Raw genomic sequence first — 17688 nt, 5'->3', positions numbered from 1 at the left:
CCGAGACGTGGAACCAGTGGCACCCCATACCATCACGCCAGGTGATATGCCAGTATGGTGATGACGAATACACGCTTCCAATGTGCGTTCACCGCGATTTCGCCAAACACGGATGCGACCATCACGATGGTGTAAACAGAACCTAGATTCATCCGCAAAAATGACGTTTTGCCATTCGTGCACTCAGGTTCGTCGTTGAGTACACCATCGCAGGCGTTCCTGTCTGTGATGCAGCGTCAAGGGTAACCGTAGCCATGGTCTCTGAGCTGATAGTCCATGCTGCTGCAAACGTCGTCGAACTGTTCGTGCAGATGGTTGTCGTCTTGAAAAACGTCCCCATCTGTTGACTCAGGGGCGAGACGTGGCTGCACGATCCGTTACAGCCATGCGGATAAGATGCCAGTCATCTCGACTGTTAGTGATACGAGGCAGTTGCGATCCAGCACGGCGTTCCGTATTACCCTCCTGAACCCACCGATTCCATATTCCTTTTGTATTTACTTTTTACATCCTTTATATGGGTTCCTGTAATAGTCTTGTGAAGAAGTTTCTTAATTGCGTCGAGTAGTATAGGATTTTTTTAGCTACTATAAGCGCTTCTCTATGAGCAAGGGATCAGCAGCCTCATTTCCGTCGATTCCTACATGTGAAGGAACCCGTTAAAACATTATATTTTTTTTCTGTCCGCGATATAGGTCCTACTTCAATGCCTGTTGTATTTCAGTTGTAGTTGTTCTGTGGAATGGTTTTCTACATCTACATCTACATTCATACTCCGCAAGCCACCCAACGGTGTGTGGCGGAGGGCACTTTACGTGCCACTGTCATTACCTCCCTTTTCTGTTCCAGTCGCGTATGGTTCGCGGGAAGAACGACTGTCTGAAAGCCTCCGTGCGCGCTCGAATCTCTCTAATTTTACATTCGTGATGTCCACGGGAGGTATAAGTAGGGGGAAGCAGTATATTCGAAACCTCATCCAGAAACGCACCCTCTCGAAACCTGGCGAGCAAGCTACACCCAGATGCAGAGCGCCTGTCTTGCAGAGTCTGCCACTTGAGTTTGCTAAACATCTCCGTAACGCTATCACGGTTACCAAATAACCCTGTGACGAAACGCGCCGCTCTTCTTTGGATCTTCTCCATCTCCTTCGTCAACCCGATCTGGTACGGATCCCACACTGATGAGCAATACTCAAGTATAGGTCGAACGAGTGTTTTGTAAGACGCCTCCTTTGTTGATGGACTACATTTTCTAAGGACTCTCCCAATGAATCTCAATCTGGTACCCGCCTACCAGCAATTAATTTTATATGATCATTCCATTTCAAATCGTTCCGCACGCATACTCCCAGATATTTAACAGAAGTAACTGCTACCAGTGTTTGTGCCGCTATCATATAATCATACAATAAAGGATCCTCCTTTCTATGTATTCGCAATACATTACATTTGTCTATGTTAAGGGTCAGTTGCCACTCCGTACACCAAGTGCCTATCCGCTGCAGATCTTCCTGCATTTCGCTACAATTCTGTAATGCTGCAACTTCTCTGTATACTACAGCATCATCCGCGAAAAGCCGCATGGAACTTCCGACACTATCTACTAGGTCATTTATATCTATTGTGAAAAGCAATGGTCCCATAACACTCCCCTGTGGCACGCCAGAGGTTAGTTTAACGTCTGTAGACGTCTCTGCATTGACAACAACATGCTGTGTTCTGTTTGCTAAAAACTCTTCAATCCAGCCACATAGCTGGTCTGATATTCCGTAGGCTCTTACTTTGTTTATCAGGCGACAGTGCGGAACTGTATCGAACGGCTTCCGGAAGTATAGGAAAATAGCATCTACCTGGGAGCCTGTATCTAATAATTTCTGGGTCTCATGAACAAATGAAGCGAGTTGGGTCTCACACGATCGCTGTTTCCGGAATCCATGTTGATTCCTACAGAGTAGATTCTGGGTTTCCAAAAACGACATGATACTCGAGCAAAAAACATGTTCTAAAATTCTACAACAGATCGACGTCAGAGATAAAGGTCTATAGTTTTGCGCATCTGCTCGACGACCCTTCTTGAAAACTGGAATCACCTGTGCTATTTTCCAATCATTTGGAACCTTCCGTTCCTCTAGAGACTTGCGGTACACAGCTGTTAGAAGGGGGGAGGGGGCAAATTCTTTCGCGTACTCTGTGTAGAATCCAATTGGTATCCCGTCAGGACCAGTGGACTTTCCTATGTTGAGTGACTCCAGTTGCTTTTCTATTCCTTGGACACTTATTTCGATGTCAGCCATTTCCTCTGTGAAACAGCTTGGGAAAAAGGTGTTTAGTATTTCAGCTTTACGCATGTCATCCTCTGTTTCAAAGCCATCATCATCCCGGAATGTCTGGATATGCTGTTTCGAGCCACTTACTGATTTAACGTAAGACCAGAACCTTCTAGAATTTTCTGTCAAGTCGGTACATAGAATTTTACTGTCGAATTCACGCATAGCCTTCCTTACGCTAACTTTGACATCGTTTAGGTTCTGTTTGTCTGAGAGGTTTTGGATGCGTTTAAACTTGGAGAGAAGCTCTCTTTGCTTCCGCAGTAGTTTCCTAACTTTGTTGTTGAATCACGGTGGGTTTTTCCCGTCCCTCACCGTTTTACTCGGCACGTACCTGTCTAAAACGCATTTTACAGTTGCCTTAAGCTTTTTCCACAAACACTTAACATTGTCAGTGCCGGAACAGAAATTTTCGTTTTGATCTGATAGGTAGTCTGAAATCTGCCTTCTATTACTCTTGCTAAACAGATAAACCTTCCTCCCTTTTTTTATATTCCTATTAACTTCCATATTCAGGGATGCTGCAACGGCCTTATGATTACTGATTCTCTGTTCTGCACTTACAGAGTCGAAAAGTTCGGGTCTGTTTATTATCAGTAGGTCCAAGATGTTATCTCCACGAGTCGGTTCTCTGTTTGCTCGAGGTAATTTTCGGATAGTACACTCAGTATAATGTCACTCGATGCTCTGTCCGTACCACCTGTCCTAAACATCTGAGTATCCCAGTCTATATCTGGTAAATTCAAATCTCCACCTAAGACTATAATATGCTGAAAAAATTTATGTGAAATTTATTCCAAATTTTCTCGCAGCTCTCCGCCACTAATGCTGCTGAGTTCGGGAGGTCGGTAAAAGGAGCCAATTATTAACCTAGCTCGGTTGTTGAGTGTAACCCCCAGCCACAATAATTCACAGGAACTATCCACTTCTATTTCACTACAGGATAATCTACTACTAACAGCGACAAACACGGCACCACCGGTTGCATGCAATCTATCCTTTCTAAACACCGTCTGTGCCTTTGCAAAAATTTCGGCTGAATTTATCTCTGGCTTCAGCCAGCTTTCTGTACCTATAACGATTTCAGCTTCGGTGCTTTCTATCAGCGCTTGAAGTTCCGGTACTTTACCAATGCAGCTTCGACAGTTTACAATTACAATACCGATTGCTGCTTGGTCCCCGCATGTCCTGACTTTGCCCTGCACCGTTTGAGGCTGTTGCCCTTTCTGTACTTTCCCGAGGCCATCTAACCTAAAAAACCGCCCAGTCCACGCCATACAGCCCCTGCTACCCGTGTAGCCGCTTGCTGCGTGTAGTGGACTCCTGACCTATCCAGCGGAACCCGAAACCCCACCACCCTATGGCGCACGTCTAGGAATCTGCAGCCCACACGGTCGCAGAACCGTCTCAGCCTCTGATTCAGACTCTCCACTCGGCTCTGTACCAAAGGTCCGCAGTCAGTCCAGTCGACGATGCTGCAGTTGGTGAGCTCTGCTTTCATCCCGCTAGCGAGACTGGCAGTCTTCACCAAATCAGATAGCCGCCGGAAGCCAGAGAGGATTTCCTCCGATCCATAGCTACACACATCATTGGTGCCGACATGAGCGACCACCTGCAGATGGGTGCACCCTGTATCTTTCATGGCATCCGGAAGGACCCTTTCCACATCTGGAATGACTCCCCCCGGTATGCACACGGAGGGCACATTGGTTTTCTTCCCCTCTCTTGCTGCCATATCCGTAAGGGGCCCCATTACGCGCCTGACGTTGGAGCTCCCAACTACCAGTAAGCCCACCCTCTGCGACTTCCCGGATCTGCAGACATCTCCGGCCGAACATCAGTATCAGCCTGAGACAGAGCCTGAAACCGGTTCGTCAGACAAACTGGAGAGGCCTTCCGTTCAGCGCTCCGAAATGTCTTTCACCCCATGCCACACCTCGAGACGACCTCCCACTCTACTACAGGTGAGGGATCAGCCTCAATGCGCGCAGTATCCCGGGTAGCCACAGTCTTAGTCCGATCGGGGGATGCGTGGGACGAGCTGGCCGTCCCCGACAAACCCCTATCCGGACCCCCACAGTGATGCCCATTGGCAACAGCCTCAAGCTGTGTGACTGAAGCCAACACAGCCTTGAGCTGGGAGCGAAGGGATGCCAACTCAGCCTGCATCCGAACACAGCAGTTGCAGTCCCTATCCATGCTAAAAACTGAATTAATCTACAGAGAGCACAAACAATTCGACACAGAATTTAAACGGTTATTAAAATACAAGAGTGCCTAGTAAATGCAGTAATGCTGCTACTTGCGCACTGCTGACACACTGCTTGGCGGCGGAAGGAGACTACGCGATTTTACACTATTCAGGTACTAAAAACGCGATGATACAACTCTCAAGTACTATAATACGCCCGAAATTTATGAATTAAACAATGCAAGTACCAAAAACACGCAAAGAAATTAAGAATTTTGCTGAGACAGCTTGAATGGCTGTTGTAGAATCAACCAGTATTACACATTTTGTAAATTAGTGGATTCTGTATGCAAGGTTGTGAACTGCTAGTTGGATTGCATTTATTTCAGCGTCAAAGTGCGTGTTATGTCACCCAGCGAAGTATTGGGAAAACAATTTCCAGTGCACCACCGCTCTTGCTGTATCGTTAATCTATGAACAGTCCGTGTATGTTGTAAGCCATTCTGGTTCTGGGTATTTTTCATACAGCTTTCATTTTTATTGCTGTTTCATTTAAAACCATATCTGGAATTTCCTTCTCAGTAGTGGCTAGCACACTGGACTCGCATTAGGGAGGACGAAGGTTCAATCCCGCGTCCGGCCATCCTGGTTTAGATTTTCCGTGATTTCCCTAAAGCTTCAGGCAAATGCCGGGGTGGTTCCTTTGAAAGGGCACGGCCGACTTCCTTCCCAGTCCTTCCCTAATCCGATGAGACCGATGACCTCGCTGTCTGGTCTCCTTCCCCAAACAACCCAACCCCAACCTTCTTAGTAATGTTTTCAATAGTCTCCTGGTTTTTTTTGTCCATGTGATGTAAAGCATTGACAAGCATCTTTGAGATTCTCTGTACTGATGTCTAGGAAGTTCAGTAGCTTTTTACATGCTTCTGTTGGTGTTGTTTCTGATTTAAGGGATTCGGAGCGCAGATTTCGATCTACCACAAGAATGGAATATAAATCTACGTAAATACAAATGTGACCGTTCGTTCGTTGAAAATCGTATATCTCTCAAAGCACGTAATCGATTGCTTCGAAATTTTGACACAGCATTGCATTCGTATATATTGACGTGTTTATATACCTACTGGAACGCCATCTGGTATACATGTGATATATACATGTAATAAAAGGGAAGACGTTATAAAATTAAATGTGGATTTATTCAAAATCGTTCATCCCCGACACTTCTTGGCCGATTGTTTTGAAATATTTAGACAACGTTCAATTTTAATACTGGTGTGTTTTTAGGCACCTCACTCTTTAAAATACATGAATTTTTAACACGTTATATATATATATATAAATATACAGGTGGCCGGAAATTCCCGTTACATACTTCTAGGACATGTAGAAGGTAGTGAATACATAACATTTTGAATAGGAACCCATGTCGGGAAACGTATCGTTTCCGTTCTACGACAGTTTCAATGCAGATGATTATCTCATCCACTCCCAGGTGAGGAATGTACTTAGGCGTGACCCAGTGCATATGTTGCAATCCATTTGAAAAGAACGCTGACTCGTTCCGTTATTACTTACACATTTGCATTACAACTTACACCTTATGGTTTACATTAGTCGACAACAACAAGGACCCAGCATCTACGGCTCCAGCCGCAACGTACCGATTCAATACAACAGCGGCTCGATGTGGCGACCACCAACGTTGTTACACACATTGTACCTCCGAAGCATGTTCTGGTACACTCTCTCCATCCCACCTGGTGTCTCTTCAATGTCTTGTGCAGCGGCTAGCACACGTGCCAGCAGATCTTCCTTTGTCCGTACAGGTGTCTCATAAATTAGGCTCTTCATACGGCCCCACAAGAAGTAGTCCATAGGGGTAAAATCCGGCGATCGTGGCGGCCACGCGGTTGGAGCACCATACCGTCTGTTGAGATGTCTCCGGTCACCCAGTGAAAAGTGAAGTGGTGCTCCATCATCCTGAAACCACATTTCCTGACGGACACTCAATGGCACAGCTTCCAAGAACGGGTCCGTTACGTGTCGTAGGAAGACTTAAGTATGCGGGACCCGTGAGCTTGGATGAAAGGAGGTATGGTCCAATCACATGACTGTCCAGAATACCTGCTCACAGGTTAATGCCAAACCTGTCTTGAAATCCCTGAACATGCGTGGCTCGAGGTTTTCGTCCGCTCAGACATGGCTATTTCGAGCATTCAGAACACAATTCCTTGTGAACCTACATTCATCTGTGAAGAGAACTCGACGTGGAAACGGGCGCGTCGATGCAGCGGTGAAGAAGGCGACGCGTTGCGGAAGGTCTGCTGGACCTCTAGCATGTATTCTTTGTAAGTGGTACGGATGTAATTGTTGCTCATGCAGGACGTCCAAGACGGTACTGTGACTAACAGCCATTGCACGCGCAGTTGTTTGCGAACTCGTTGACGGGCTTTCTTCAAAGCGACGCAGTACACCTTCTTCAAATTCGGGAGTGCGCCACAGTCCTGCCTCCTCACGGTGAAGGCGTCCGTTTCTCGTAGCCCTTCTGTAACATGGGCAAAACGTTTGTGCGATGGAATGTGACGGTGTGGAAAACGTTCGTGATACAGCCGACTAGCAGCTCATCCGTTGCCTCCAGCTTCGACATACACAAGGACATTTTATTCCGCTTGTTCCAATGTGATACATGTACCTTTGTGAACTTATCGTTTCTGATAACGCATGCTGTTACAGCGTGATTACCCGTAAATACCACATTAGTGCAATAAATGCTCAAAATGATGTCCGTCAACCTCAATGCATTTGGCAATACGTGTAACGACATTCCTCTCAACACCGAGTAGTTCGCCTTCCATAATGTTCGCACATGCAATGACAATGCGCTGACGCATGTTGTCAGGCGTTGTCGGTGGATCACGATGGCAGATATCCTTCAACTTTCCCCATAGAAAGAAATCCGGCGGCGTCATATTCTGTGAACGTGCGGGCCACGGTATGGTGCTTCGACGACCAATCCACCTGTCAGGAAGTATACTATTCAATACCGCTTCTACCGCACGCGAGCTATGTGCCGGACATCAATCATGTTGGAAGTACATCGCCATTCTGTCATGCAGTGAAACCTCTTGTCGTAACAACGGTAGAACATTACGTAGGAAATCAGCATACATTTGACCATTTAGATTGCCATCGATAAAATGGGGGCCAATTATCCTGCATCCCATAATGCCGCACCATACATTAACCTGCCAAGGTCGCTGATGTTCCACTTTTCGCAGCCATCGTGGATTTTCCGTTGCCCAATAGTGCATATTATGACGGTTTACGTTACCGCTGTTGGTGAATGATGCTTCATCGCTAAATAGAACGCGTGAAAAAAATCTGTCATCGTCCCCTAATTTCTCTTGCAGCCAGTGGCATTCAAAGTCGTCGCCATGCAATTCCTGATGTATAGACATATGGTACGGGTGCAATCGAAGTTGATGTACCATTCTCAACACCGACGTTTTTGAGATTCCCGATTGTCGCGCAATTTGCTTGCTACTGATGTGCGGTTTAGCCACGACAGCAGCTAAAACACCACTTGGGCATCATCATTTGTTGCAGGCCTTGGTTGACATTTCACATGTGGCTGAACGCTTCCCGTTTCGTTAAATAACGTAACTATCCGGCGAACGGCCCGGACACTTGGATGATGTCGTCCAGGATACCGAGCAGCATAGATAGCATCACGCCCATTGGCCATTTTGATCACAATAGCCATACATCAACACGATATCGACCTTTTCCGCAATTGGTAAACGGTCCATTTTAACACGGGTATTGTATCACGAGGCAAATACGTGTGCACTGGCGGAATGTTACGTGTTACCACGTACTTATACGTTTGTGACTATTAGAGCGCCGTCTATCACAAAGCGAAAAAAAGTGGTCCAACTAAAACACTTATGTTTCTTACGTACTACACGAATATATATTAAAAATGGGGGTTCCCATTTAAAAAAATGCAGTTGACATCCGTTTGACCTATGGCAGCGGCATCTAGCGGGCCAACCATAGCGCCATCTGGTTTCCCCCTTCAAGCTAGAAGAGTTTCTTTCTTTGTAGCTTTTTCGTTTGATGCTTATTTCGTGGGATATGTGGCCCGGTCACTATCAATGGACCACCCTGTGTATGTAATATACACTCCTGGAAATTGAAATAAGAACACCGTGAATTCATTGTCCCAGGAAGGGAAAACTTTATTGACACATTCCTGGGGTCAGATACATCACATGATCACACTGACAGAACCACAGGCACATAGACACAGGCAACAAAGCATGAACAATGTCGGCACCAGTACACTGTATATCCACCATTCGCAGCAATGCAGGCTGCTATTCTCCCATGGAGACGATCGTAGAGATGCTGCATGTAGTCCTGTGGAACGGCTTGCCATGCCATTTCCACCTGGCGCCTCAGTTGGACCAGCGTTCGTGCTGGACGTGCAGACCGCGTGAGACGACGCTTCATCCAGTCCCAAACATGCTCAATGGGGGACAGATCCGGAGATCTTGCTGGGCAGGGTAGTTGACTTACACCTTCTAGAGCACGTTGGGTGGCACGGGATACATGCGGACGTGCATTGTCCTGTTGGAACAGCAAGTTCCCTTGCCGGTCTAGGAATGATAGAACGATGGGTTCGATGACGGTTTAGATGTACCGTGCACTATTCAGTGTCCCCTCGACGATCACCAGAGGTGTACGGCCAGTGTAGGAGATCGCTCCCCACACCATGGTGCCGGGTGTTGGCCCTGTGTGCCTCGGTCGTATGCAGTCCTGATTGTGGCGCTCACCTGCACGCCGTCAAACACGCATACGATCATCATTGGCACCAAGGCAGAAGCGACTCTCATCGCTGAAGACTACACGTCTCTATTCGTCCCTCCATTCACGCCTGTCGCGACACCACTGGAGGCGGGCTGCACGATGTTGGGGCGTGAGCGGAAGACGGCCTAACGGTGTGCAGGACCGTAGCGCAGCTTCGTGGAGACGGTTGCGAATGGTCCTCGCCGATACCCCAGGAGCAACAGTGTCCCTAATTTGCTGGGAAGTGGCGGTGCGGTCCCCTACGGCACTGCGTAGGATCCTACGGTCTTGGCGTGCATCTGTGCGTCGCTGTGGTCCGGTCCCAGGTAGACGGGCACGTGCACCTTCCGCCGACCACTGACGACAACATCGATGTACTGTGGAGACCTCACGCCCCACGTGTTGAGCAATTCGGCGGTACGTCCACCTGGCCTCCCGCATGCCCACTATACGCCCTCGCTCAAAGTCCGTCAACTGCACATACGGTTCACGTCCACGCTGTCGCGGCATGCTACCAGTGTTAAAGACTGCGATGGAGCTCCGTATGCCACGGCAAACTGGCTGACACTGACGGCGGCGGTTCACAAATGGTGCGCAGCTAGCGCCATTCGACGGCCAACACCGCGGTTCCTGGTGTGTCCGCTGTGCCGTACGTGTGATCATTGCTTGTACAGCCCTCTCGCAGTGTCCGGAGCAAGTATGGTGGGTCTGACACACCGGTGTCAATTTGTTCTTTTTTTCCATTTCCAGGAGTGTACAATATAAAGGGAAAAAATTGTTACCAATAATCTGAGAATGCACCTTTCCGATTTACTTAACATTTCTAGACGTTACTGCAATGAACCTTTAGACACACAGACACACACACTAATGAAACGTTGTTACCAACCAGCAAAGGCAAAGTTGTATTTATGGCTTATTGGTATATGACAAGAATACTACTACAAAATCTGAATCTGTAATAACAGTAAACAATGACGAAGGTCAGAGAGAGGGAGGGAACAGGAGACGGGAAGAGGGGTGGGATGAAATGGATGTAGAAAACGGGAAGGAGGAGGTAGACAGAGAAGGGGGACAGGATAACATTGTCAGAGAAAGGAAGGAGTAGATGAGGGACTGAGAGAGGAAAAGAGAGAGGGAGGCCGTGATTGACAGAGAGAGGGGGAAAGAGGAGGAGGTGGACAGAGAAAGTGGAAGGGGGGATGGGCAGAGATAGGGGAGAGGTGGAAACTAAGCTGCCTATCCAATCCCTATACATATTAGAAACGTATGCTTTCTCTTTTCTTTCTTTTCCGTTGAAGCAGATGAATCACAGCAAAGTGAGGCCGCATACAGCTACTAAATAGGATAAAAACAATAAAGCACTTGTGGTAGCGCAACTGTTGTTTTTTTTAAGACAGCTGACTGCACAGAGCTTGAGTAGTACGTGGTGTTGCAGGGCGAGTACAACGGCATCCACGGCGGCAAGTGGAGCGTGCAGAACCTGCGGCTCTACCTGGAGAGCACGCGCGGCAAAGCCGTCACCGAGCGCCTCTTCGACTCCGTGTCGTGGCTGATCGTGCACTCGCTCAAGGCCGTCGCGCCCGTCATGGCCAACGACCGCCACTGCTTCGAGTGCTACGGCTACGACATCATCATCGACAACAAGCTCAAGCCCTGGCTCGTCGAGGTCCGTGCCGCCTTGTCTCCCGCGGGGCTTTATTCACACTCACCAGCGGTAGCTCGGCTTGAGCATGTTGTTGTTGTTGTGGTCTTCAGTCCCGAGACTGGTTTGATGCAGCTCTCCATGCTACTCTATCCTGTGCAAGCTTCTTCATCTCCCAGTACCTACTGCAACCTACGTCCTTCTGAATCTGCTCAGTGTATTCATCTCTTGGTCTCCCTCTACTATTTTTACCCTCCACGCTGCCCTCCAATACTAAATTGGTGATCCCTTGATGCCTCAGAACATGTCCTACCAACCGATCCCTTCTTCTGGTCAAGTTGTGCCACAAACTTCTCTTCTCCCCAATTCTATTCAATACCTCCTCATTAGTTACGTGTTCTACCCATATAATGTTCAGCACTCTTCTGTAGCACCACATTTCGAAAGCTTCTATTCTCTTCTTGTCTAAACTATTTATCGTCCATGTTTCACTTCCATACATAGCTACACTCCATACAAATACTTTCAGAAACGACTTCCTGACACTTAAATCTATACTCGATGTTAACAAATTTATCTTCTTCAGAAACGCTTTCCTTGCCATTGCCAGTCTACATTTTATATCCTCTCTACTTCGACCATCATGAGTTAATTTGCTCCCCAAAGAGCATAACTCCTTTACTACTTTAAGTGTCTCATTTCCTAATCTAATTCCCTCAGCATCACCCGACTTAATTGGACTACATTCCATTATCCTTGTTTTGCTTTTGTTGATGTTCATCTTATATACTCCTCTCAAGACACTGTCCATTCCATTCAACTGCTCTTGCAAGTCCCTTGCTGTCTCTGACAGAATTGCAATGTCATCGGCGAACCTATGCGAACATATGTTTGACAATATGCAGGTAGAAAACTTACAGAGATTATAACAGCAGTGTCGTCGTATGCTCAATCAAAATACCGTTTTGGAATTAAAAAAAGACGTGCTAAGATATCTCAATAATTTTATTTTTACATGAAGGCCCGTACCTTAATTTACTTTTCTACATAATTTCCTCCAATATTGAGGCACTTGTCGTAACGTTGTACCAGTTTTTGAAGTCTCCCGCCTGACTTGTTAACCATTACATCACCACTGCTTTGACTTCGTCATCGCCTTGAAGACGCTGACCGCCAAGGTGTTTCTTCACTACGAGAAGCATTAGGAAAGTCATCCTGCAAGGAGGAAATCGTAAAAGCGTCCATTTTCTCTCACCCTATTATCCACTTCCTGCACCAAACTTTCGTTAACGACTGAAGGACGCCCACTCCGTTGTTCATCATGCACATTTGTGAGGCCATCTTCAAATGCTCTCACCCCATTTCTTACCATTCCATCAATCATAATGTTTTCTCCGTAAACTGCACATACCTCTCGATGAATATCGATCACTTTCAGGCCTTCAGCACTAAGAAATCTTATAACAGCCCGTACTTCACAGCCGGCGGGACTCACGACACGCCTCAAAGTCGGCATGCAGCATACGTGAAAGCGTGAAGTGTGCTGCATGATTAGATGTGGAAATGGTTAGCGTTTAAGCGCAAGCGCAAAAAGTAGGTGTCAGTAATGCCATTTGCGTGACGTATGTAAGGAAAGATAATGTCGCTGATTTATAATTCAGAAATCGCAGCTGTATACTGTATGTTTGTGGGTAGAACGCGTTATACTTCTTGGAAGAAGGTGAGACCTGAGTTTCTCCTGGCGTATACAACTTTCAAATAACTTCCGGGAATTCAGCCAGGTAGCAATGTCAGCGACCGCCGATATTTCGGTGGGAGAGCACCCCGCCATTTTCAAGGCAAACTGCAACGGGCAGTCGACGTATATGCAAAATTAAAACCTCGGTTCTGGGGCTGATGCAGCAAAGATGACACGTACACACTGAACACCTCTGCCACCAAAGATGACCAAAGTCAGAGCTATCGTGACCAACGTCGGCGCTCCGACGTATCGTGTAGCCAAGCATCTTGATTCTCTGTTGAGTCCACAAGTAGGTCGCTGCGAACATCATATCAGGAACTCAGCTGATTTTTTACGTTGTTTCGAGGGACTGCGGATCAATGACTGATACTTTAGTGAGTTTCGATGTGGTCTCTCTCTTCACTCATGTTCCTCTTTTTGATTCGTTGCGGTTAATTGAGGCTAGGTTTGGTGCTGAATTAACTAACCTCTTTCGGCATGTGTTGTAATCCACTTACTTTGTATTCAATGACCAGTATCACGTGCAGACAGATGGAGTTGCGATGGGTAGTCCGTTGTCTCCTGTGATCGCAAATTTGTTTATGGATGACTCCGAGGAAAGCGCATTGGAGTCGGCGCCTTTGAAACCCGCCTGTTTCTTTAGATATGTTGACGATACCTTTGTTGTTTCGCCTCATGGTAGGGAGAATTTGAATGCCTTTCTAGAACACCTGAACTCGATCGACCCGAACATTCGTTTTACGATAGAGGTGGAAGAGGATAATTGCCTTCCCTTTCTCGACGTGTTGGTTAGGAGGAAAGACGATGGATCATTGGGACATGCAGTCTACAGGAAACGTACTCACACCGATTTGTACTTACAGGCTAATAGTTGTCACCATCCGGCTCAACGTGAAGGGGTACTTCGTACTTTGGTACACAGGGCACATGTCGTTTCTGACGCTGAGACTTTGCCAGCTGATCAGCCCCATCTAGAAGTTGCATTTCGTCAAAATGGTTAGAGTGATAGACAGATTGAGCGTGCGTTGCGCTATCGACCAACTGTACATCGGGTGATTGATGATAATTCTGAGTCAACACCCAAGTCTACTGCCTTTTTGTCTTACATAAGAAACACTTCCAACAAGATATGTCGTATTTTACGGAAATACGATGTGAAATGTGTTTTCCGACCTCCACCTAAAATTGGAGCTCTTTTGAGTTCTGTTAAGGATGATCTCGGTCTGCGTAAGGCGGGTGTATATCGTATTCCTTGTAGCTGCGACATGGCATATATTGGGCAAACCATCAGGACCGTGGAGGACCGATGTACTGAGCATAAACGGCACACACGACTACAGCAGCCAAGTAGATCTGCTATTGCCGAACATTGCTTGGATACTGGTCAGCCCACGTTATGTAATAACACCGAGATATTGGCATGCACGTCCAGCTATTGGGACAGTGTTGTTAAGGAGGCAGTTGAGATTAAAATAGCGAGCAACCTCGTTAACAGGGATGGAGGATTCTGTTTAAACTCTGTTTGGAATCCAGCTCTCTCCCTTGTCAAAAAACAGAGGGACAGAGTCAATGCTACCTCACCTGCGAGCTCACTATTGATATCTCTGACTTTGGTCATCTTTGGTGGCACCAGTGTTCAGTGTGTGTATTATCTTTCCTGCTTGAGTCCGAGAACCGAGGCTTTAAATTTGCATGCACGCCGTCTGTCCGTTGCAGTTTGCCTTGAAAATGGCGGGGTGTTGTCCCGCCGAAATATCGGCGGTCGCTGAAAGTGTTACCTGGCTGAAGTCCGGGAAGTTATTTGATTCTTGGAAGAAGGTTGGCGGTTGGTTGGGTGGTTGATTTGGGCGAGGGGACCAGACAGCGAGGTCATCAGTCCCATCGTATTAGGGAAGAAAGGGAAGGAGATCGCCCGTGCCCTTTCAAAGGAACCATCCCGGCATTTGTCTCAAACGATTTAGGGAAACGACGGAAAACCTAAATCAGGATAGCTGCATGCTGGTTTGAACCGTCGCCCTCCCGACTGAGAGTCCAGTGTGCTTAACCACTGCGCCACCTCGCTCGGTCAGTAAGACGGAGAGATGTCTACGAGCACCAGTCGAATTGGACAGCTGCAGTGATGTGGTCCATCGATATTGTGGTCCATCGTTCCACAGTACCGCTGCTTGCGATCTCACGACTGTGGATCTCAGGATTATGGAATCCATGGGGTCGGGACTGCCATACTCAGCTCCACGCAGGATCTCAGTGGCCCCACAGAAAGGGCTCCCGAAAGGACAGGCATTTTGTTTGCTTGGCCGTGCAGGACCGTGCATCTAAATCTTGTACCGTGAATGAGGAAGTGGGTGTATTTGCAGCGGCGCAAGCAACCAGAGACTGTAGCCACGGTCATCAGTGTTGCGGCTTCACTCGCCGCGGCAGCAGAGAGAGGCGCACCCTCAGTGGTGAGTTCACTGAGAACACTGGACACTGAGGCGGCACCACGTCGCATTTTAAGGAGAGTCCCGCTGGAAGGTGCAGCATCACCTTGGGTGTGTCCATATGTGAAGTTTCTCCAGTTGCTTTGTCTCCCATATACTAAAACTGAGGTATCAAAAGGTGATCATTCATTGAAATTCCTAGAAGGAACAGGTACTAAAGCTCTCAAGTGTGGCATACAAACCTAACCAAATTTTTGAATTTTGAGCAGTGTCTTTCGTTATACCGGGTGGTTATAATTAAACTTTCTCTATGTAACGCGTTATAACACGGAAACTAATTACCTTTCGGGTATCAAACTAGGTAGCATTAATGTCAAGGACATGGGGAAGACAAATACCAGAGAATCAAATAGAGATACTTTTAATATACTGCCACGGAAAATCATACCGTTACATACGGGTACCATTACTGATACAAAAGGGGCTTAGTATGTCGCCCATCAGTGACCAGGAGAGTCTGAAAGCGCAGTACCACATTCTGCACAGCACAACGAAGCATGTCCGTAACTCCGCTGGCTACCGTTCTTGATACGCTGCGCTTCCGATCAGCACATGTGTGAATGTTCCCCCGGCAAACCCTGTCCTTCAGGTAGCCCCACGATCAGAAATAACAGGGAGGGACATCAGTTGATCGCGCCGGCCAAGTATTTGGGAGCAATCGGCTCATAATTCGATCGTTTCCAAATGTGTTTCGGAAAAGCAAGTGAACTTCACTAGCGATGTGCCGTGGGGCCCCACCTTGCATGAAAACTGTTGAGTTCAATGCGTCTCTTCCTGCAGGGCGTGTATGACATGCTGACGAAGCATATCGCAGTATCGCTGTCCAATCACACTGCACTTCTTTGGTCCTTGAGCGGCAACCTGTTCAAAAAAGAACGGGCCAATGAAGCCACACCGTACAGTGGCACGTTCACCATGCAGAGGAACATCACGCACAGTGACTGGAAGTCAAGATCGCCACACTCGGCAGTTCTGTGTGTTTACCTCATCCGCCAGAGAAAAATGAGCTTTGCCTGTCCATAGGATGGTCCAGGGCCAGCTCTCGTCAACTAGAATCCTTGCGATAAAATGGAGAGCGAATTCAACACGTCGTCGTGCGTCCTGTGATGCAAGCTGCTGTACAATGGGGATCTTGTACGGATACCATATGAGATTGGTTCGAAGTACCTCACCGACAGTGGACCACGGGATGTTCAACTGTGGAGACACAGCACGCGCACTGCCTGGCGACCGGGAATTGCTCGCAGCGTTGTCCGCCGTAGCAGCGGCGATTCCGTCAACGACCTGTGGTGCAGCCGGTCGTCAGACGCTTCCCGGAGCGACGCCCTGATCTCCAGTCGATTCGAACGTCTTCATCATGCTCTGCACGGCAGATGGAGGAAGAGGACCTCTTTGTAATCCTCCCAGTCGGCGATATTCCGAACTGCAACTGCAGCGTTACTGTTGTTTTCATAATAGACCTTCACCAATAATGCCCCCGCTCCTTTTCCCTAAGCTCATGTTGACACGTCAACAACTGCACTGCGACTGGTCAGGTGTGTGAGACTGTGAATCGCGATGACTGACCACGGCACCTGGTGGCCACAGTTGGAACTGGACTGTGGCTCTGTGACGCATGGAAATCATGTACCCTATACTATGGACATTAATGCTACCAAGTTTGGTACTCCTACGGTAGTCAGATTCATAATAGCCAACCGGTATGTTCTGGAAAAAAAGGGCAGACAGACATCTACATCTATCTCTACATCCTTACTCCGCAATTCGAACTTGAGTCCCTAGCAGAGGGTTCATCGAACCATTTTCATACTACTTCTCCAGCATTCCACTCTCGAATGGCGCGTGGGAAAAAGGGACACCTAAATCTTTCCGTTCTAGCTCTGATTTCTCTTATTTTATTAGGATTTCAATTTTCCCTACCTACGTGGGTGTCAACAAAATATTTTCGCTTCGGAAGAGAAATTTGATGATTGAAATTTCGTAAATAGATCTCGCCGCAAAGAAAACCGCCTTTGTTTCAGTTAGTCCCAGCCCAACTCGCCTATCATATCAGTGACACTCTCACCCCTATTGGGCGGTAACACGAGACGAGCTGCCCTTTGCACTTTTTCGATGTCCTCCGTCAATCCTACCTGGTAAGGGTCCCACAGCGCGGAGCAATATTCCAGCAGAGGACGGACAAGTGTAATGTAGGCATTCTCTTTAGTGGGTTTGTCGCATCTTCCAAGTGTTCTGCCAACAAAGCGCAGTCTTTGTTTCGTCTTCCCCACAATATTATCTATGTGGTACTTCCAATTTAAGTTACTCGTAATTGTAATTCCTAGGTATTTAGTCGAATTGACAGCCCTTAGATCTGTGTGATTTATCGTATAAGCCCCCCCCCCCCCCCCCATGAACCATGGACCTTGCCGTTGGTGTCGCGGCTTGCGTGCCTCAGCGATACAGATAGCC

At 47.4% G+C, this 17688-nt stretch overlaps 1 protein-coding gene across 1 annotated transcript in view; it reads left to right on the top strand.

The window, feature by feature from the left end:
- The window catches only part of LOC126355716 (polyglutamylase complex subunit TTLL1-like), a 186122-nt gene that overhangs the window by 149824 nt on the left and 18610 nt on the right, over positions 1 to 17688 (top strand). The window contains exon 7 of the mRNA XM_050006084.1: positions 10810 to 11040. Within this exon, the coding sequence (XP_049862041.1) occupies positions 10810 to 11040 (231 nt within the window). The remainder of the gene's footprint in view (positions 1 to 10809; positions 11041 to 17688) is intronic.

This window comes from Schistocerca gregaria, chromosome 3 (assembly GCF_023897955.1).
Source record: "Schistocerca gregaria isolate iqSchGreg1 chromosome 3, iqSchGreg1.2, whole genome shotgun sequence".
Lineage (NCBI taxonomy): Eukaryota > Metazoa > Arthropoda > Insecta > Orthoptera > Acrididae > Schistocerca > Schistocerca gregaria.
Note: the sequence above shows the minus strand (reverse complement) of the source record. Positions and strands in the feature narration are given on the sequence as shown.